The sequence below is a fragment of the Ostrea edulis genome, chromosome 5 (assembly GCF_947568905.1).
Source record: "Ostrea edulis chromosome 5, xbOstEdul1.1, whole genome shotgun sequence".
NCBI lineage: Eukaryota > Metazoa > Mollusca > Bivalvia > Ostreida > Ostreidae > Ostrea > Ostrea edulis.
Window position 1 is genome coordinate 83,454,617 of NC_079168.1, and position 21,904 is coordinate 83,476,520.

Consider the following 21,904-nt stretch of genomic DNA (forward strand, 5'->3'; position numbering starts at 1 on the left):
ATGTATACTTGTAGATTTTTAATATCTTTTAAAAGGACAGAATCAATATTCACACCTATAGATATCAAATACAGATTAATTTACATGATACTTCAGTTTAATTGTATATCAGATTCCTAGTCTATAGACCAATGCATCGAATGAAACATTAAAACAGGCAATAAAATCTACCCCTAACTTTATTATCAGATTTAAAAAGATGGCAAAAAGTCACTGATGCCTCCCAAATTCTGGGCATTTCCAGCTGACTGAAGAAATTTAATTATAAAGTAGGAAATTAGAAATTGTTTATTGTACATAGGAAACTTGATACCCTTCCTTTTAAAACTTTGATTTCCTCGTCATAAAATAGCTAATTATTTCTCTTTACAATCTTTTCTTTTTCCTCGTACATTATATAGATACGATGTTCCTTTTAAATTTCATCCTCGTTTTATCGCAATGCATGCAATCATCGTATAATTCGTAAAGGATGCAATAAGTTACATACAGCAATGTCGGGAATTAAATGGCGTGCGGAGCCTAATGAAGGTAAAGGCGATATAAATCAGGGTGCTATTTTATTTTTGAAGAATGATTTTAGAAATACGAGTTTCGAACTTTCATTTGATCTGTTTAGTATATGATGCAAGCGTGGGTTTCATAAGCGCCAAAATAGCTGAAAGAAAGCAGAAGGTATTTAATTTTTTGAAAATATTCTGTCCATATCTATGCACCTGTTTGATTTATTTCTAAATAGACTGGTAAGCACTAGGACTGGGTTCATTCGATTCAAAATAAATGTACTCGGGGTTTTTTTCCGAATCGATTCAATTCATACAGAAAAATCAATATTTCTGATTGTAGAAAGAAAAACAAGCAATGCTTCATTAATCCCTTTGTAGCATACTATAACTAACAAAATGTAACAGAAACATAACATGTAATGCTATAAAAACCTGTTTTAATGACTCTCATATCCATGTACTGACACTACCTGAGTCCAGAGTACTAAACAAATAAAACTGTACTTCAACGAATTACTACTATACACTGCTATCTGTTTGATATTGCTGCTGCTGATGATGATGATGAAAGTTTATTTTTCTCACAAGTACATCTGTAAGTTGTAGATGTCCTTTGCAAGTAATAGGCTTTGATTGTCAATACATGTATATATACATAGAATATGTTTTCGTTGGCAGATTTCCGTCCCACACTTTATATTCAGTTGTATTAACATGTGACGACAGATAACAGGTAGAACCTGTTCTAAAATACTTCAATGGTGTGGCGCATACAACGTGCAAATAGTGGACGGTTTGTCCTATTTTCCATCGCTTTAGCGAATTTAAGATATTCCCACACTTTATAGATAGTACCACGGGTCGTGTCTCAGTATGTGTTCTTCTGAATACTCACTAGTCCGCCGGTCCCACGTTCAATGATCTGTTATAAACATAATTCAATAAATGAAGATAGTATTGCTTTCCACTTTGTATCAAACACTTATGAACCGTTGTCATCCATCAACAATTCTTTGATATTTCTTTATTCCAACTAAAACATACGAGTAGCCCAAACAGCGAATACATAAAAAAATCACACATAGGCAATACTCGTACAGATGTTACTGCGTCAGATGTTAATTTCTCATCTTTAATTGGCGACTGCTACCGACACAAGGGGTTCTGATTCTAAATATGATCCATTCCCCAATGTACCAACAAAACTCCTGGGAACCTAAGACTTCTAACTAAAAACTTCAGAAGTATATCGCACAAAGGCGCGGAATTTAAAGCTGCAATTAGATACATCAAGTCACACATCATGTGTGACACATAATCGTGTTTAAGAGGCACCGCCCCGGAGCAACAACACATACCAGAGCAACAACACAGACCAGAGCAACAACACAGACCAGAGCAACAACACAGACAGAGCAACAACACAGACCAGAGCAACAACACAGACAACACAGACCAGAGCAACAACACAGACAGAGCAACAACACAGACCAGAGCAACAACACAGACCAGAGCAACAACACAGACCAGAGCAACAACACAGACAACACAGACCAGAGCAACAACACAGACCAGAGCAACAACACAGACCAGAGCAACAACACAGACCAGATATGATACAAAACGGTGAAGATTCCCACCATGCTATACTGTGTACAGAAATGACAGAAAAAGTGAAAACCAAGGAGGTGGGTCTTCATTTGTGTGAAAACCATGTGATATCCCCTGGAACTGTCGAACATGTAACAGACTGTGAATTAGAGTGGGCGAGGATCTAGTCCACTGACAGTAAAGCAATACTGATAGGATGCTTATCATCAAAGTGACGTCAGACAACTACAAGAGTGACTACAGGAAATATCTGCAAACTAACAGGAGCGCATGATGCTCTGGAGACCTTAACTGTTCTCACATCAACTGGACCACCAAAACTGCTGAAGGCTTCGAAAGTAACAACACCAAACCATTTTGGGGTTACATAAGGACAACACAGGCACCACTCAAACTCCAAGGAAACCCCGTAAGAGATATCACAAGAAAAGCTAGCATCTTTGTCAAGCAGTTCAATTACGTCAGTATTTAATCCAAATGACAGTAGTAACCTTTCCAATGTAAATCATGGGAGCATGGACCCAATCAAACAAACAAACAACCAAACAAAACAAACAAACAAACAAACAAAAAACAACAACGACAACAACAAACCAACTTCCTCCCTAAGAAAACAACATTCCTCTGCATTCTGTTTATCAAATCATCATCAATTAACGTTTCCGTGTAGTACCTTAACATGGTTTGGCTTGTGAAACACCTGTGCGTTTCTCGAAATTTCTTAAGCCCATTGACAAGCAGTCGCAACATCAGGAAGAGAGCAATGTTTCAGATTTCGTTTCACAAAAAAATTGTTTGTTTTTTTTCTAAGTAAAAGACCTCATTATAAGTCAATCCTTTTATTGTAACCTTCCACGTCTCTCCCATTTCTTTTTTTATAATTCTTTATTTTCTTCTATTCTGTAATATCAACACAAGTGGCATATGCATCAATCTTCAAGTTACAGGAAAAAATAGTTTTATGAGAGAGAGAGAGAGAGAGAGAATAAATATATCAAGAGGCTGTTTCAATTGAATAAAAGGTTCCATCCATTCCAGGTTGTGTCAAATTTTGTTTTTTCACCATTTTTATAGAAGATGTATTTCAAGGTTTCATAATTCTTTTCCAAATGAGATATCGCTATATTATATTTAATGTCTTTTCTGTACACCTCATTGTATATATGTAGTACTTTAACCACAGAAAAGGTGTGTTTTGAATATATTTGTTTGAATCAAGAAATCCCAGCAAAAAGTTTCTTTTTGTAATAGATAACTGTAGATTTGTATTTTCTTCAACATATGTTTCCAAAGTATCTAAAAATAAGATTGAACATTTACACATTCCCAGAAGAGGTGTTCCAATGTTTCTTCTTCCAATTTACAAAATGTACAGCTTTTTGTATCCTTCCTCTTAATTTTATGCAGGAAAGTGTTTGTAGCCAAAATTCTATTAATAAGTCTATATTGGAACCATTGAAATTTTGAATTTTTTGTTAACTTAAATGGTAACTTATAAATTGTTCTCCATTCACTTTCTTCAAGTCCAAATAGAGTGTTCCATTTTGTTTTACAGATTGGTTCAGTATCGTTATAGTTCAATATATGATAAATATGTTTTGATTTCTTACAACATGACAATTTATAGATATTAGGTAAAATCAAGGGATTTTGTACCTTAAATATAGCCCTTTCATTATTTTTTGTTTTCATCTATGCTTTTACTGCCTGTACTAGACCCATAAATTCTAAAAATTAATATGTACACAAGGATAAATGGATGAACATTTTTCATATGTATAAAAAGTACCATCTTCATGTATGATATCATTTACAAATTGTATGTTATACTCAAACAGATTTTTATTGAAATATGTTTTTTTTTTACCTATCATAATGTTTGGATTTTAAAAAAGTGGTACATCACCTTTTGCCTTTTCTATAAGAAGGCTGTCTTTCTGAACTAAGTCTATCCAAGCATTGAATACATCTATCCAAAAGACATTTTTGAGTGTTTTTGTAATCTTATGTATACAATCTATTCCACAAGTAGTTAATTTTGTCAAATCAAGATTGGGATTGAAGAGTTCAAAGCCTTTATCTGTAAAGATTAATTGTCTCATCCAAAAATTTTTTAAAGATGCAATAAAAGCTTTTATATTAATCATTCGTAAACCACCATTTTCATATGGTTTTGTAATGATATCTTTCTTAATGCGGTGGCTAGGACCATTCCATACAAAAGAGTAAAAGAGTTTTTCTAATTCTTTACAAAAAGCATCAGACGGATTAGGAATAGACATCAGAATATGATTTAAAAGAGGTAGCACCAAAGTTTTAAGCACAGTTATCCTTCCTATTGGTGTTATATATCTTTCACTCCACTGGCTGATAATTGCCTTCATCTGTATCAGCTTTGGTTCATAATTTATTTTTGGAATATTTTGCAAGTCTACAGTAAAGTAAATCTACTATTACCCCAAGAAAAATTTAGAGTTGAATATATTATTTCTTGACTAAATCTCTTAGTACCTATCCAGACTGCATGAGTTTTGGAGCAGTTAATACATAAACCTGATAGTTCAGAAAACTTGTTCAGTGTCCTTACAGTTTCTAGGAGAGATTCTCTACTACCGTCAAGTATATTACTGTTTTTTCTTATCATAATTGCTAAAATTTCAGCACAAAATAGAAAAATATATGGTGACAAAGGATCGCCTTGTCTACAACCACGTTGTATATTGAAAGATTCAGAGACATGATCTCCTTGTATAACTGCGGATGTAATATTGGGATAAATATTCTAATCCATTCTTTAATGGAAGGCCCAAAATTAAAATAGTGTAAAGTACTTTGAATAAAATCCCATGATATCGTGTCAAAAGCTTTCTCAAAATCTAGAAGTAATAAAAACCCAGGAATTTCTTCTTCAGTAAACTGCATAATGTCATATATCAACCGTGTATTTTCACCAATATATCTATTGCTAATGAAACCAGTTTGGTCTGTATTTATAAGTTTACTAATATGTGTTTTTAATCTATTGGCAATAGAACCTGAAGCTATTTTATATACTGTGTTTAACAATGTTATTGGACGCCAGTTTTTAAGGTACTGTCTTGGTTTTTCACCTTTTGGAAGCAAAGTTATGATACTATGTCTCTGTGTAATAGACAAAAGTTTATTCTCATAAGCAGAGTTAAGTGACCTCACTACAAAGTTTCCAATTTGTTTCCAAAATACTTTTAAAAAAACTTAGCTGAGAAACCATCAGAACCTGGCGATTTGTTAGATTTCATGTTTCTAAGAGTTTTAGAGACTTCTTGTAATGTTAATTTGCCTTCTAATTCTAATGACTCTTTGTGTGTTAATTTTGGAATATCATTAAAATCTAACATCTCATCTAAATCTTTCTTAATTAGTTTACAATGCAGCCGAAGATTTGGAGGAATACGGGAATAACAGGGTTGCATCTCCCATTTGCTTGGACAAATGTGACATTTTCCATGATGGGGGTGGGGCTATAGTAACTCTTTTGGGGCAGAAAATTACATATAGGTCACACACACACACACACACACACACACACACACACACACACACACACACACACACACACACACACACACATATATATATTGTTGATTGGTCAGCTCAGCATTCTCATTTTACAATGCACCTTTCTGTTAAAAAAAAAACCGGTCGCGTTAGTAGAGCGTTCGCTTCGTAACCGAGAGGTCGTAAGTTCGAGTCCCGCTCGTGCCATGGCCCTAAGACGTTGACAAAGGTAATGATACGTTCGGCATTTATTAGTGAAAATCACGGGTGTTTCGGTCTTTTAAAAAAACGGAGGCTCCGAGTCGCGGCAGGCGTTGGCACGATAAAGAACCCTATAACTGCCAAGGCCCTGAGCGCTAAGCATAGGTCTAAATTATTGGTACTTCACCTACAGCTGGTGACATCTTAATGTGAGTGAAAAATTCTCGATTAGACGAGAAACAATCAATCAGCCTATTGAATTTTTCCCCACTGAATGGCAGGGGAAATTCTTTGTAACAAAACAGTATACCTTGAAGCTTTTTTGTTGATTCGGATATTTAGGAGTAATGCTATTTTGAATATTCATAGGTATTTGATAAGTGGTAAAAATATATTCCTGTGTCGTCAATAGATCATTTTGATAGGAGTCCGTTCATAAATTCGGATGGAGTTTTTTTTCGGGGGGGGGGGGGGTGATAACGGCAGTCGATACGTGTTTCACTATTTAAAATCAAATAAGATGAGATTATTTTTCAGATCGGAAGGGCACACCTAAGATAATTCAGCTGATTCGGCAGGCCCAGGGATTGGCCCCGAACCCCGAGGAGGAGTCTGCCCTCAAAAAGCTCACCCCGCACGTGCCCGGTATTGTCACGTTTGCTGATCACACACGTGCGCTGCCACTGACAACATCCTATACGACAGTTCTCGTGTTTGCCGATATTTCAGGTTTTGATATTTGATTTACACGTCTTGGTTTCTTTTATTTCGATAGATACAATGTAACCTAGACTCAAATATTTTCATTTGTTTTTTTTCTTACTTCCCATTAACCACATTTTTTCCTCTTTCTTTTCCATTAGTTTATTATGTACATGAAGTATTCATACCCTTTATAGTTATTATCATTGCACTTTGTGTGATACACTATCTTATTATTTCATTCATATTGAGATATTATCAATTATTATACACATATATACGTTGTAATCTCTCACGTTTATCATTATAAGGACATTACATGTAACTTGTACCTTTAGGAGAAGGCTTATATAATAGGCTCTGCCTGCTGCCTAATCCAATTACACGTATGTCATACACAATAAAATACTATTTAAATTAAAATCAAATATTATAATATAGCATATTCAGGACGGGAACAGATATTTTATGAAGAATTCAACAATAGCTGGGGATTAAACGACACTTTCTACAAACAAACCTTTTTTAAAAAAAATAAAATAATGAAAAAATAAAACAAAAAATAATGAAATAAAATAAAATAAAAAATAATGAAAATGAAAACTGTTATATAAGTAAGATTATTACAATTAACGTATGAAATGAAATTTATTCCCATGCTTTTTTCCAGCTAAGTTCAAAACTGGAATTTTTTTGTAAGTTATATAGGGAGGGGTAATGTATTTCAGCTTTTGAACATCACAGAAAATTTACAGGTCCCCTATTGGAATTTTATATTTTTACTTATAACAACCCCAAAGTAAGCCATACATATCAACTCATGCATTCATTTTTAAAAAAACCAAGTGTCCTTATTCTGATATGAGTCATTAATCACTAGTATATAAAATATGTGTCACGTAACTCAGAAATATTCAGATAAAGCATTGGTATACATGTGCATGTTATAGTGACCGTATCGCATAGATCGGCTCATTGTAATGTAACGTCTGCTAGTTTGGATTTTTAAAACTTTAAATCAGATTACCTTAATATTTATTGTGACTCGGTCAAATGTTGTGGATATCTGATGTTTGGATTAAAATCTACTGATTGTTATCAATATACTGATGCAGGAAACTTGAACTAAAACAGACAGAATTGCATAATTTCTTAATTAGAGAATTTAGATTTTTTTTTGAATTGAAAATAAAGTTACCGTTGTCCAATTTTTAATTCAAATGGGTTTTTTTTAATTGAAAGAATGAGCTTTATTTGTACATTGATTTTTTTAAACATTGAGCTTTACGAGAAGAATGTCTTCTCACATAAAAATAGCATCTTATGGGAAAATTGTTACACATCACGTGCTAAAGATCGAATCGAAAGGTTAATGAAATACCGCAGATACACTCACCTAAAACATCGCTATATATGGAATTCTGAAAACCTTTCTGTGATTCAATGTAATGAGGTCAAACTAGATTGGTGCTAAACCAAGAAGGGTAATATTCCTGACACAACTTTCTAAAAGGAGACATCTTTTACTTTGAGTGAAAATTCGATAAGCGGAAATACCCTCCCCCTCTTGCAAACTGTATTTTTTTAAAGAATATGTTACAAAATTAGCAATTATCCCATAGCCTACCAATGACAAGAAAAACACTTATTTGTGACGTCATACAAGACGTATAGCGTATGTGATCCTAAACTAACAACCAGAATCAGAATGTGAATTAATTAGGTGTCCTATAGTGACGTTTTATGTACATGTAATATCATTGACTTTTTCACTCAAAGTTAAATCCAAATCTAGAAGAAAAAAAGACAAAAACTGATTGCTATTATTGTTAGAGTATTTAACAGCCTTTCGTTTAGCATCGATTTGTTTGACCTCATTAATCTGATCAGAACCTATTTCAAAGTTGAATTTGTGAAAGCTATACAAAATTCTACTTTTCATAGCCTATAGACATTTTCAAATTTCAAGAAGAACAAATTCCTATCAAAGCGAAGTTTTTCTGTCAATGCTAGATATAGTAGAATGAACAGTACTCCGTCAATAAAACGAAATCGGTATGACTGTTTTCGCTGTTTACACAGTGGATGATATTCTAATGTGTCACAATATTCATTTCCGATGCAGGTTTTATATCACATGTATAGAATTTGTGCAAAGTCCATATGTACTAATGCATGCCTCATTGTTAAAAAATATCAAACCATGCAGAATTAAAGGATATCAACACTTATTTAATTTGCCGTACAATATCAAGAAATTAGTTAAACAAAAATTCGTTGTACATGTAATCTATATATCATTTAATAACTTTTAATGTGATGACTTAACGACAATGCTGATTGGATGAAAAATACGCGCATTGATGACGTTTTCCGTCCAAGAATTCCATAAGTTTCATTTCTTAAATCAAAATTTTGATTGAAAAATTCTAAAAACCAATTTGAAGTGATTCTCTAGAAATGGCTGTTCCTTTCTAGAACGTATGAAAGATGGCGATGAAAGTAATTTTATCTACCTTTTTAAAAATCAATAGACGAATTATTTATCTATGTCTGTTTAAGGTTTTACTGCATTATGCGAAAAGTACAGTGCTATGAAAAATGCGGGGATCGACCAGCTGACAAAGACCCTGAATAATTACCTAGGGGAGATTGTGGATAACATCATCTCATCAGAGGGCGACGTTCTCAAATTTGCAGGTTTGTAACAAATGTTTACTACATGTTCTTCAATCAGATCCATTCATTCATAGTAATAAGCATGTTTTATTGCGAAAATGAAATTAATGAACTGTACGGAATCATCTAGAATACGTCAGAAGAATTCCTTCTCATTAAGTCACTAAGATCAATTAATGTACGTGTTAACATCACTTGCTATAAACAAACCTTTCTAGCTCACCTGGGCTGAAAGCTCAAGATAGCTTTTCTGATCGCTTGTTGTCCGTCGTCTGTCTGTCCGTCTGTCTGTCTGTCCGTCTGTAAACTTTTTACATTTTTGACTTCTTCTCCAGAACCACTGGACCAATTATAACCAAACTTGACCAAAAGCATCCTTGGATGAAGGGCTTTCAAGTTTGTTCAAATGAATGGCCATGTCCCTTCAAAGGGGAGATAATCACAAAATGCAAAAATAGGGTGGAGTCATTTAAAAATCTTCTGCTCGAGAACCACTGGACCAGAAGAGCTGAAATTTACATGAAAGCTTCCTGACATAGCGCAGATTAAAGTTTGTTAATCATGGTCCCCGGAGGTTGGATGGGGCCACAATAGGGGATCAAAATTTTACATACAAATACATATCTATAGGGAAAATAATTAAAAATCTTTTTTCTCAAAACCTACTGGGCCAGGAAAGTGGATATTTACATGACAGCTTTCTGACGTAGTGCAGATTCAAGTGTGTAAAAATCATGCCCCCCGGGGGTAAGATGAGGCGATAATAGGGGATCAAAGTTTTACATACAAATATATAGGGAAAATCTTTAAAAATCTTCTTTTCAAAAACTACTGGGTCAGGAAAGTGGAAATTTACACGAAAGCTTCCTGACATAGTGCAGATTCAATTTTGTTAAAATCATGCCCCCTGAGGTTGGATGGGGCCACAATAGGGGATCAAAGTTTTACATACAAATATATAGGGAAAATCATTTAAAATCTTTTTCTCGAAAACTACTGGGCCAGGAAAGTGAATATTTACATGAAAGCTTCCTGACGTAGTGCAGATTCAAGTGTGTAAAAATCATGTCCCCGGGGGTAAGATGAGGCCATAATAGGGGATCAAAGTTTTACATACAAATATATAGGGAAAATCTTTAAAAATCCTCTTCTCAAAAATTACTGGCCAGGAAAGTGGAAATTTACATTAAAGATTCCTGACATAGTGCAGATTCAAGGTTTTAAAAAAAGTCATGACCCCCAGCAGTAAGATGAGGCGAAAATAGGGGATCAAAGTTGTACATGTACATACAAATTTATAGGGAAAATCTTAAAAAATCTTTTTCTTGAAAACTACTGGGCCAGAAAAGCTGAGATTTACATGAAAGCTTCCTGACATAGTGCAGATTCAAGTTTGTGAAACTCATGACCCCCGTGGTTAGTATGGGGCCACAATAGGGGATTAAAATTTTACATAACTAATAAATAGAAAAAAAAATCTTTAAAAATTTTCTCCTTAAGAACCATTAGGCTAAAGAAGTTTACATTTTCACAAAAGCTTCCTGACATAGTGCAGATTGAAGTTTGTAAAAATCATGGTCCCCGAGAGTAAGATGGGGCCACAGTAGGGGATCAAAATTTTACGTACAAATATATAGGGAAAATCATTAAAAATCTTCTTAAAAATCACTGGCCAGGGAAGTTTACATTTACATGAAAGCTTCCTGACATAGTGCAGATTCAATTTTGTAAAAATCATGGGCCCCCGGGAGTAGGTTGGGATCACAATAGGGATCAAAGTTTTACATGCGAATAGGAAAATCTTTAAATATGAGTCAAGGTGACTCAGAAGAGCGATGTGGCCCATGGGCCTCTTGTTTAAAAATGAAAAACTAAAATGTTTTTATAATTAAAATGTATATAATTTATCAGGTAATAGTGAAAATTTGCATTGAGTTATATAGGGAGTGGTAATAACTTTCACTTTTGAACATCATAGAAAATTTGCAAGTCCCTTATTTTTTTTTATATTTTTTTTAGGAATTTTATATTTGTACTAATTGCAACCAAAATAAGCAAAAAATATAAAACATGCATCACCCATGCATCCATTTTTAAAAATTTATATCGAGTGTCCTTAACTTGTGAAGCTGATAATATAGCAACATAACTCGGAATATTTCGTATTTAACATTGATAATCTCTCTACACAGGGGATGCTATATTGGCCGTGTGGCGAGTGAATAACGAGTCAGAGCTCAACAGCACAGTGGACCAAGTGATTAAGTGCTGCCTGAACATCCAGGATGTGTGCGGCTCCTGGGAGACGGATATCGGCGTGAGGCTGACCGTCAAAATGGGTAAGAAAGGATCCGGATTACGGAGGTAGTCTGATAATAGAACCTTGCCAATTTTTAGCATCAATAATACTTCTATATAACAATTGTTTTTCACAAGGGAGATATGAATCATTTTTATAAAAATAATGCTGTGATTTATCATGTTTCTTGCATTAGGCGTGTCTGCTGGAGAAATGTCTGTGACGTTTTTGGGAAATAACGAATTCCGAGCATACGTGGAACTAGGCCCAGCAATCCGTGACGTCAACGAAGCGGAGAATCTCTGTGGGGCGGGGCACATCGTCCTATCCCCTTATGCCTGGAAGCTGTGTACCCAGAGTCTATACAACCATGAACTGCTTCCTGACCAGCGGCATGCACGTGTAAGCAATTAAAAGAATTCTCTTTAGTTAAATTAGCAGGCAATACATCCTTCAAAACATACACATGAGAACGATATCGTACTCAAAATATCCACACTACGAGTATGTCTTGTCTGTACTCAAGTGGGTTGTTTGTGTAACCATTGTAAAGAAAGGGGTTTAACTACAAACTCTTATACTTTGATTTATGGAGGTAAATAAATGAAGGTACGTGTCCAAGTTCCTGTGTGTATGTAAAACTTGTAGTAGATCCTATCATGTTAAGTACCAGGGGTCAGACCTGTTCAGCTTAGATGTTTTCTATCTTAAGTGTTTAATTACCGCTGTTTAAAGACACCTCTCTCTCTCTCTCTCTCTCTCTCTCTCTCTCTATATATATATATATATATATAATAATAATAATAACCAATGGCAGGTATCTGTAAGGACCACCTGTCCCTTACTCAAGACAAACGAAAAAATTTCACACAGAATGGCTTAATGGAGAAAAACCTGGCACTTAAACTACAAATGTTTATTTATGTTCTAGGCCCTATAAGGTATGAAATTTTGCTTCTAGTTTATTATGACGTTTGATTTTTGCTGTCTCTTCCAGATTCTGTCATATTGGAGGGCAAATCCTTCCGGATCCGAAGCACGAAAAGACGGTCCTTTATGGTTTATGCGAAGTCAGTATCAAGATAGGTCTATTTTGATTTTGTTTTTAAATATTGTGTATTCACCTGGTGTATAAAAGAATATTTTGTATACAGGCATAAATCTAAACAAGATATAGGGTTCACGGCGGGTGTGACCGGTCAAGGGGTGCTTACTCCTCCTAGGCACCTGATCCCACCTCTGGTATGTCCCGGGATCCGTGTTTGCCCTTCTCTTAATTTTTTATTCTTTATATTGTGTTCTTTTGTTAGCTGACCTGTTTCTATATTCATATGAAGCAGAATTTATTCAAAAACTTCTATGTGAGAAGAAAAAAGTCTCTTGCTGTGGCCTTCAATTCGTCATTTAGATATATCGACGACGTTTTGTCTATTAACAGTAACAACTTTCATTCATATGTCGAATCGATATATCCATGTGAGCTCGAAATAAAAGACACCCCAGAGTTGTCCACTTCTGCTTCATACTTAGATATTTTATTGAAAGTAGACATTAATGGCAAACTGACAACTCAACTGTATGACAAACGGGATGATTTCTGCTTCTCCATCGTCAACTTCACATATTTATGTAGCAATATTCCATCATCACCTGCATATGGTGTTTATATCTATCAACTGATTCGATACGCAAGAGATTGTTCTGCGTATAGTCAGTTTTTAAATCGAGTCAAGCTACTGACAAACAAGTTTATAGTTCAGGGGTTTCAACAGTCTCGATTGAAGTCAGCATTTCGCAAATTCTATGGTCGTTAAAACGATCTAGTTCGTCAATACAACCTATCATTGGGTTAAATGCTGTCTGACGTGTTTCATACCGATTGTCAGGCCGTTCTTGGCACACTGATTTTGACTACGGATAACTCTGTTTACCTGATCAGGATAAAGGGTTCACGGCGGGTGTGACCGGTTGACAGGGGATGCTTACTGTCCTATACACCTGATCCCACCTCTGGTATGTCCAGGGGTCAGTGTTTGCCCAACTCTATTTTGTATTGCCTATAGGAGTTATGAGATTAATCACTGTTCGTTATCTCCACCCTTCATATAAGCAGAAAATTTATGAACATTGAAAATTCAGACAGCTACCATTAATTTGTGGGGATCCGGGTTAAAATAAGTCCTCGGTATCCCTTGTTTGTCGTAAGATGTGGACTAAATGAGGTGGTCTTTTGGATTAGACCGCAAAAACCGAGGCAGGTGTGGCACGATAAAGATCCATCCCAGCTCAAAGGCCGTAAGCGCCGAGCATAGGCCTAGAAATTTCAGCTCTTTGGTCGACAGGGGATGCCTACTCCTTCTAGGCACTTGATTCCACTTCTGGTGTGTCCAGGGGTCCGTGTTTGCCCAACTATCTATTTTGTATTGCTTATAGGATTTATGAGATTGATCGCTGTTCGTTATCTTCACTTGTTTATGTAAGCATTTGCTTTCTTTGTCTTTAGAGTGGATGAATTACATGAACATGATTTTATACTAAACACATGTAGTGTACTGATTCTAGAGAGGCGGATGGGCGGAGATTGGGGAGTTTCCGTGACTAGTATCACAGCAGCAGCCGCCTTCTCAGAGGGCGCTTCTAAGTCACTCTTCACTAGACCGATTCCTATCATCAATGATGCAAACACTTCCAAAAGCTGTGGTGATGAAACCAGCAAGGAAGATTGTAGCCTTCCCTCATCAAATCGGAGGAACTCGGAGCCAAATAATTCGACAACTAGCGAGAATGGGGAAGAAAAAAATACTCGACCGGGAAGGCCAAAGCCTGGTCTTAACAGATGTAAATATTACCTTACAAGACGTGAATAAAAAAAAAATTCTTATAATCTTAAGGATGGCTTTGAAATGTGAAATACAATAGCGGTCAGAAAACTTCTGCCAAGGCTTCCATTTCTAATTTTTTTTTTCTGTAACTGTCATGCAAGGATCGATCAAAATTTAATCATTTGTTGCCAGTTATCGAACTCCGCCTTTTGTAAAATTTGAATTAACTCCATGGTGTAAATTCTGTTTTGAGGTACTAGTGATATCATTTTACCTCCTCCACTGCAAAAGGCTCTCCATGCCTCTAGCGTAAAAAATGCATTCTTTACATATGTATAGGCTTGTTTTTTTTTCAGTGCGCACTGTGGTGAAAAAAGTGAAAGATATGAGATTGGATGAAAGTTTACGATTATATATACTTCACCCAGTGTTAAAAAAGGTAAATTCAAACACGCTATTTAAGCATTAGAATAGTAAGATGAACATCGGGTTTATTACAAAACTCCTGTACTTATGTAAAATCCATCAGTTACTGTTAGCAATGTAAAGTATTCATTTTTCTATTTCCAGCTTGATGACAATCAACCTTTAGAATACCTGTCTGAAATGAGGAATGTCACTGTCGTATTTATGAATCTTGTTCTAGATGAAAACTTCAACATCAATAAGTTATTACAGGGAGTGTTCGAAGTGGTATATTCGCAGTCCAAAATGATGCACGGTAAATTTCTAATTTACTTAATTCAATGCTAAGTTTTGAAATTACACAAGTAAAAGTTTGAAAAATATTTTGGATTAAGAATACATGTATTTGATATTTTGATACATTTGATATTTTGAAACATGTTTTGTTATTTTTTCTTACAGGGTGTTTAAATAAAGTATTCTTCTTTGACAAAGTAAGTCTGAAATAAAAAGTTTTAATTAAATTCATAGAAATCCTCAAATACAATTAAAAAAAAAGGATAATTCCCTATGCATAAGTGTCAAAACCCTAGAACATATAATAATGACGACCAATGAATGTTGACATATATGAAAGGTGAAGATAACGAACAGTGATCAATCTCACCCGTTATCTAAGCATGAAATTGTCAAAATCAAATATTAACAATAGCATTTCGCAAATGTTTAGCGTTCAAATATCAAATAAACTCGATTCACCCGTAGCATAATAAAAACCAAAACTTGCAGGATCATTCTTGTTTTACAGATTTTTAAAAAATTTGGTAGTGGATATTGACGATTTTTTTTAAGGTATTAAATTCATTTCACTCCTGGGACAGGAATTTTTAAAGTCTTAAGCTCTCTACTGATTTTCTGCACACGATTTCTTTAAAAGCTTTGAATATTCTCTAAACATTCCTAGCTTTTAGATATTCACTAAAACCTCTTATAATTTTTATTCTTGTTAATGACGTCACGATAGAACCGGTTTACAAATAATTGGGACCATTTTCCCCACCACAACTGCTGTGAGGAGACACACGTGATATGCAGGACATGCGTTACAGATTGGAAAGTGATAACTTATTTTGAAATAAATTTCTATATGTGTAAATATTTTATGAATTTTTATAACAAATATTGCTGGAGATAAGGAATTCCACAGAACAATGATTATTGCGTAACTATGAAATTTAAGGGATTGTAGATTACAAAATTTTAAAGGCTTTACCCGTATCTTGTTCAGGGCAGCTATTTTGTTAAGAATTATTGATTCGTTAAAGCAATTCCATTTATAAACATCTTATATGGAGCGTTTAATTATATCTCTATGACTGTACATCTTTGGTGATAGGTATAAAAGCATTTGTTTAGAATTTAGCCCCCTTCCACTTGAAAAAGAGACTGGTCCTAAAAGGGAATTTACTATTTGATACAGGAAAAAATCTGCTTGCACAGATATATACACGCACAAAGGCGACTACTAGTAGATCATTCGCGAAATAGGGCTCGAAGGGGATCTAGTTATTGAACGCTTTTCATTTGTGTCCTGTATGCATCTACTTTTGGAAACAACGATTCTGTCCTCAAGTGTTCTTGGTGACAAACTAAGATGGAAGCAAGAAATTTTCGGGGACTTTTTGTCATTACCTATAGATATGCCTATTGCAGTGTATGTCTGTTCAAAACAATATTTACCATATTCTCCAGTCATCCTCCCCTCAAGTAAGGATGAACTGATGAAACAATGTAAATGCACCAATAAAAAGATGTTTTTGGACGGTTTCAATTTTCAGGTACTGATTTTCCTTTGTATTTTCAAGTGAAGGTATCTGACTAATGCAAAAATAAAGGTGGTTTCATAGGAAATTGTGTGGTAAATATGGGTTTTTAGCAATTTCAAAACATTTACGAATAGTTTTACAATTTTTTTGGAGAATCCTTTGTTCCTAACATAATAACTTTACAGTAGCACGAATTAGACCATCTAAAATCTCTTCTTTCTATCTCTCTGCGTTGCGTGTGAACTCTCAAAAATCCCGTTCCACATGTGAAATAAATTCCATAGTCCAAGACAGAACATTGAAGATCTAAAACGTTCATTTTATTCTTTAAGGCCAGATGATATAAACAAATTTTTCTACCTTTAGCAATGAAGAGTTCCCATGGTAAAAAAATAGTTTGGTTGGTTTTGATTTTCTCATTTATAGTTGTTTGGAACTCTTCTGTGTTTTAAGAGCAGTAAACAATGTAAACAATTATGGTGCCAAAATCATTTAGGAGGAAATAATCAGGAACAATTATTGGTAAAAAACGTCATCAAAGGTTACAGAATGCTACGAAAGGTTATGCATTATCCCTTGGACGTAAGCTAGTGAATGTTGATGTGATCGAGGAGAAGTTGGATGAATCAAGAAAAAAGTGTTCAACTGGTGATAATTCACAAGAATGCCTAGGAAATGAAGACACATATCCATCTGATGTATCAGAGAGTGAAGAATCGGAAGAAGAGCCTGAGGAGATGATTTGATGGAGAAGTGGGAGACGAGTTGTGGAACTTGGAATTCTAGTGGACAATTTGGAAAAAGGTTGTGCTGCGTGTGGTAGACCACTAGATTTAACAACGCATTAGACATTGTGAGGACGAAACACGGTATGGACTTGGATCATTGCTATATATGAGATGTCAGCAGGGAGCATGCAGCCATCTTTCTCCTGTTTCTACTGGGAAACGTCATAATGCAGAAACTAACGTAAAATGGCACATCAAAGAGATCCTTTATTAGGCATTTCTTTATTTTTTTTCAGAGATGAATATAGCAAAGGAAAATCAAGAGTGACAAAACAAAAACATAAAAAAAACCTGTGAAATCATAAATGCTATTGTAAATTATTTTCAGAAGTTGTAAAATTTTACTCTTATATTATGGGAGATAACTCTTCTTTGTCTTTAGAAAATCAGCCAATGTGATTTTTACAATTTTGCTTCTACTCAGAAAATTCACCCCGTATGGTATATGATTTTTAAGTTGATATTACACTTTAAACATTAAGTCAACATATTATGAAGTTTAGTTTAATTTGTAAACCTTAACTGAGGGTGCAATGTCCATATATATAATTTTATTGAAGCAGCAATTTATATTTTCCAAGTGTAAAATTTGTAATGCATTAATATTTTACACGTTATGTTGTAAATCTAATATCAGTACACTCTGTTCTCCCTGACAACCATTTTTTTAGGTATAGAAAAGGTAAATAAATGAAGAATAAACTAATTTACCATGATAACTATTGTTTTGTACTTTTTTGGAAATACGGAAAATATTTCACTCTCCAAGTCAAAGGGGGAAAAGAATTCAAGGAATTATCCACTTTTATAAAAGAATAACATCATATAAAGTCTCTTCGAAAGAAAAAAATTGTTTGTATCATCTGCCCTTAACATGATCAGGGCCGTAAATTAACCTTCAATTTGAAGGAGGCAGGAAATTAGGCGGGGGTCTGGGGGCCGCCCAGGCCCCCAGACGCTGAGCACATTTTGTGCACACTGAACACGTTTCGTGCAAAATCCTTGATTCTAGGGCCTTCTAAGATGTTACTTGACTAACTCATTCTAAAAGAAAGATTTGGAATGCTTTTTAAGGGAGGTATCATGTTCTTAGTTATTGGAAACAACATAAATTCTAATGAACTTTAAATTTTAATTTTTTTTGGCTCAAAAGTTGGAGGAGGCAGCTGCCTCCTCCGCCTCCATGTAATTTACGGCCCTGATGATATGATGATCACTGACTCGTTTTGAATATTTACCTTATTTTTGTGTTGAAAAGGGTTGTACATTCCTTGTGATATTTGGGCTTCCTGGATACAAGCACGAGAATGATTGTTCGCATGCGCTGATATGCTCCCACAATATGAAAAGCATTTTGGATCAGCTCGCTGGAGTCAAGTATGTTGTACAAATCGGCACTTCTGCATTTTGTTTACATAGGTTTTCAATAAAAATATATACGGTTATCTTTCTTTTCATAGAACTCCACCATCAAAATGAAACTAATGAAAAATGTTTGCTATCATTGGTTCTCATGCTATTGTAGATCTGTCTCCATCGGTGTGACGACAGGAGGAACATTTTGTGGGGTAGTGGGACACAAAAACCGACACGAGTATTCAGGTTAGTCACATGACACGTAAACGAGTGATTCTACTGCTTCATGTTACTTTCAGAGTACGTGAAATCCAGAATCTGTAAGAACGAAAACTTTGGACAACTAAGTGCGAAACAGTTCGCAGCTTTTACTGATCGATGGTCAATGTTCGTTATCTTCATCTTTTCATCGTCCTACTTTTATAGTATTCTAAATTCAAGGAACACATAGTTATGTAGTCATATTGAATTTTCAATTCAATGCCTTTTCAGTGATTAGTAGAAAAGTAAACATGGCTGCGCGGCTGATGATGCACTATCCCAACAAAGTGACTTGTGGAGAACGGACCTTCCAACTCTCTCGTCTCCCGTCCAGTAACTTTCAGGTGCTGGGGACGAAGAGGATGAAGGGCCTTCAGAATGTGGGGGTCATCAGGGAATATGTAGAGTCATCGGGCACCACCACACAGGCCATGGCTAAAATACCGTACTTCCTGTTCCCACTTCTGGGTAAGAATTCTCTGGCTTTGAATAAAACACACCAGTAAATGCCTTTGTAATTCAGATCCTGTGTATTAAATGGTCATTTGCACATTGCTAAACGTGAAAAACCTCTAATATGATTTACTAGTACTTCATACCGTAATGTTAGATACTAGCATAACCTGAGAACGGTAATATGGAAGTTCAACGAGACGCGATAGAATAATTGTTCTGCCTTCTCCAGGTAGAGAAGACGAAATGGAGCTGATTGAGTTGGAACTACAGAGGCTGGCCAGTGGGAGGGAGGAGGAGGGCCTCGACCATTACGTCATCAGCGGGGCCTCGGGGATCGGCAAGACACGCCTGATGGACCACTTTACTCGCATAGCGGAACAGAAGAACATCAAGTAAGCTCTTTTATAACATAAAAACTGCTAAAAGCAGAAATATCCAATCATGAAAATTGTGCAGTATTGTTATGACAACCGTTTTTATGTGTGGGTGGGGGTTGATATTTGTTCCAGAAATATAGAAGCTCTAGCTCAGTCATTTTTTCTCATCACAAAAATCATTGCAAAGATTATCTTCAAATATTCCATTTTTACATTTAACAAGTGATAAAATTAATCCTGTACAAGATTGAATTCTTTAAATGATAGAAGTTTTATCTAGCCATTTTATAACTTGCATTCTTTTCTTTACAAGTGTCATTTCCTGTGCACTGCGTCTCCAGCATTTACATATCGCCAATTGTCTTAGTAACTACATCACCCATGTGATGCTTTCTTCATCCGGGTTCTCGGATCGAATAGAAAAGGAACCAGATCTTCTTAGTGCCTTGTCATCTTGCGGACTAGATTCAAAACTTTATCTTTTGAACGATATTTTAGGTTCAAAAAAGGTATAGTTTTTCATACCAAGCTGATAGAGCTATGTTTGTAATAAATCATTTTTGAAAAGCACAAGAAAAATTTCCATATTTATGGAACTAATGGTAATTAAATCCTTCCTTTATGATGTAGTACCTAAGGTGTTTAGACGAAGATGGTTCAGAAGATGATCTCAGACGAATCCTCACCATCATCATTGAAAAGGTACATGACAAAAATGCTTAAGTTCATTTGATGTATGGTGCTACAGCGCTATGCCAGATTTCTACACACACCCACTTACTCTTTACCGACAGTGTACAGAGAAACAACCGGTGTTGGTGATGGTGGATGACGCCCAGAATATGGACCATTTGTCCTGGAAGTTTCTCTGCGAACTCCGTAAGATGAAGGGTGTCCTTATCGTCCTCTCCTCTCGTCCAGCAGCCATTGAGAAACCGTCCTGTGAGCATGCCGAAGAGTTTATGAATTGTTCATCTGTCCGAGTAAAAGACCTTGCTGTACTCGATACCCAGCATATTCCGGCTCTGGCATGTCAGATTATGGATGTGGTCAGAATTCCATGCGAGTTAGAGGTGTAAGTTTCCATGTTATATATTGCATTTAGTTCGACTACATTTGTTACAATGGTCCTACATGTGATGGCACTGGATGTCTAATTACATTAATAAGCCTATAGTTCAATTTACAAGTTTTGTAATGAAATATAGACTGACTATATGAAAAGGTGAACATAACGAACAGTGATCAATCTCATAACTCATATAAGGAATACAAAATTAAGAATTGGGCAAACACGGACCCCTGGATATACCAGAGGTGGGATCAGGTGTCTAGTAGGAGTAAGCATCCCCTGTCGACCAGTCACATCCGCCGTGAATCCTATATCTTGATCAGGTAAACGGAGTTATCCGTAGTCAAAATCAGTGTGTAAAGAACGGATTCAAATTGTTGGAAACATGTCAGACAGCATTTGACCCATCGATAGTTTGTATTGGCAAACTAGATCGTTATAACGACCGTAGAATTTGCGAAATGCTGACTTTAAACGAGACGGTTGAACCCCTTGTAACATCAACTTATTTGTCAGTAGCCGGTCTCAATTCATAAACTGATCATACGCAAACAAGCTTTTGCGTATCGTATCATTGAGATATATCAACACCATACTCAGGAAATAATGGAATATTGCTACATATATATGGGAAGTTGACGATGGAGAAGGTGAAATCATCCCGTTTGTCATAAAATGGAGGTGTTAGTTTGCCTTTAGCATATATCCATGTTCAATAAAATATCTAAATACAAAGCATATGTGGAAGACTCTTTGGTGTCTTTTAATTAGCTCTTCTGAGCCGAAGGCTCAAAGAGCTAATCATATGGCCATATGTCTGGCGTGCGGTGTGCGTCAACTTTTTGGGAAAAGGGCTATATCTCAAGAACCCCTTGGCCAATTTTGTCAAATTTGTCACAGGGTATCCTTGGCCCAAGGGCTTTCATTTGTACTATAACTAGGGTTGTGACCCTTTAACAAGGGGAGATAATTAGGAAAATGCAAACAAAAGTAGTGGTTGCTAAAA

General features: G+C 35.5%; 1 protein-coding gene across 1 annotated transcript in view; it reads left to right on the forward strand.

Moving 5' to 3' along the window:
* The first annotated feature begins 422 nt into the window (after positions 1-422).
* LOC125651526 (adenylate cyclase type 10-like) overlaps positions 423-21,904 on the forward strand; it is a 63,866-nt gene continuing 42,384 nt past the window's right edge. Inside the window, exons 1-17 of the mRNA XM_048880162.2 lie at positions 423-531; positions 6,393-6,584; positions 9,120-9,257; positions 11,429-11,575; positions 11,732-11,937; positions 12,533-12,605; positions 14,098-14,373; positions 14,714-14,796; positions 14,928-15,078; positions 15,225-15,256; positions 18,635-18,753; positions 18,902-18,978; positions 19,225-19,461; positions 19,679-19,841; positions 20,140-20,335; positions 20,457-20,528; positions 20,621-20,901. Of these exons, the coding sequence (XP_048736119.2) occupies positions 495-531; positions 6,393-6,584; positions 9,120-9,257; positions 11,429-11,575; positions 11,732-11,937; positions 12,533-12,605; positions 14,098-14,373; positions 14,714-14,796; positions 14,928-15,078; positions 15,225-15,256; positions 18,635-18,753; positions 18,902-18,978; positions 19,225-19,461; positions 19,679-19,841; positions 20,140-20,335; positions 20,457-20,528; positions 20,621-20,901 (2,480 nt within the window). The 5' untranslated portion in view covers positions 423-494. The remainder of the gene's footprint in view (positions 532-6,392; positions 6,585-9,119; positions 9,258-11,428; positions 11,576-11,731; positions 11,938-12,532; positions 12,606-14,097; positions 14,374-14,713; positions 14,797-14,927; positions 15,079-15,224; positions 15,257-18,634; positions 18,754-18,901; positions 18,979-19,224; positions 19,462-19,678; positions 19,842-20,139; positions 20,336-20,456; positions 20,529-20,620; positions 20,902-21,904) is intronic.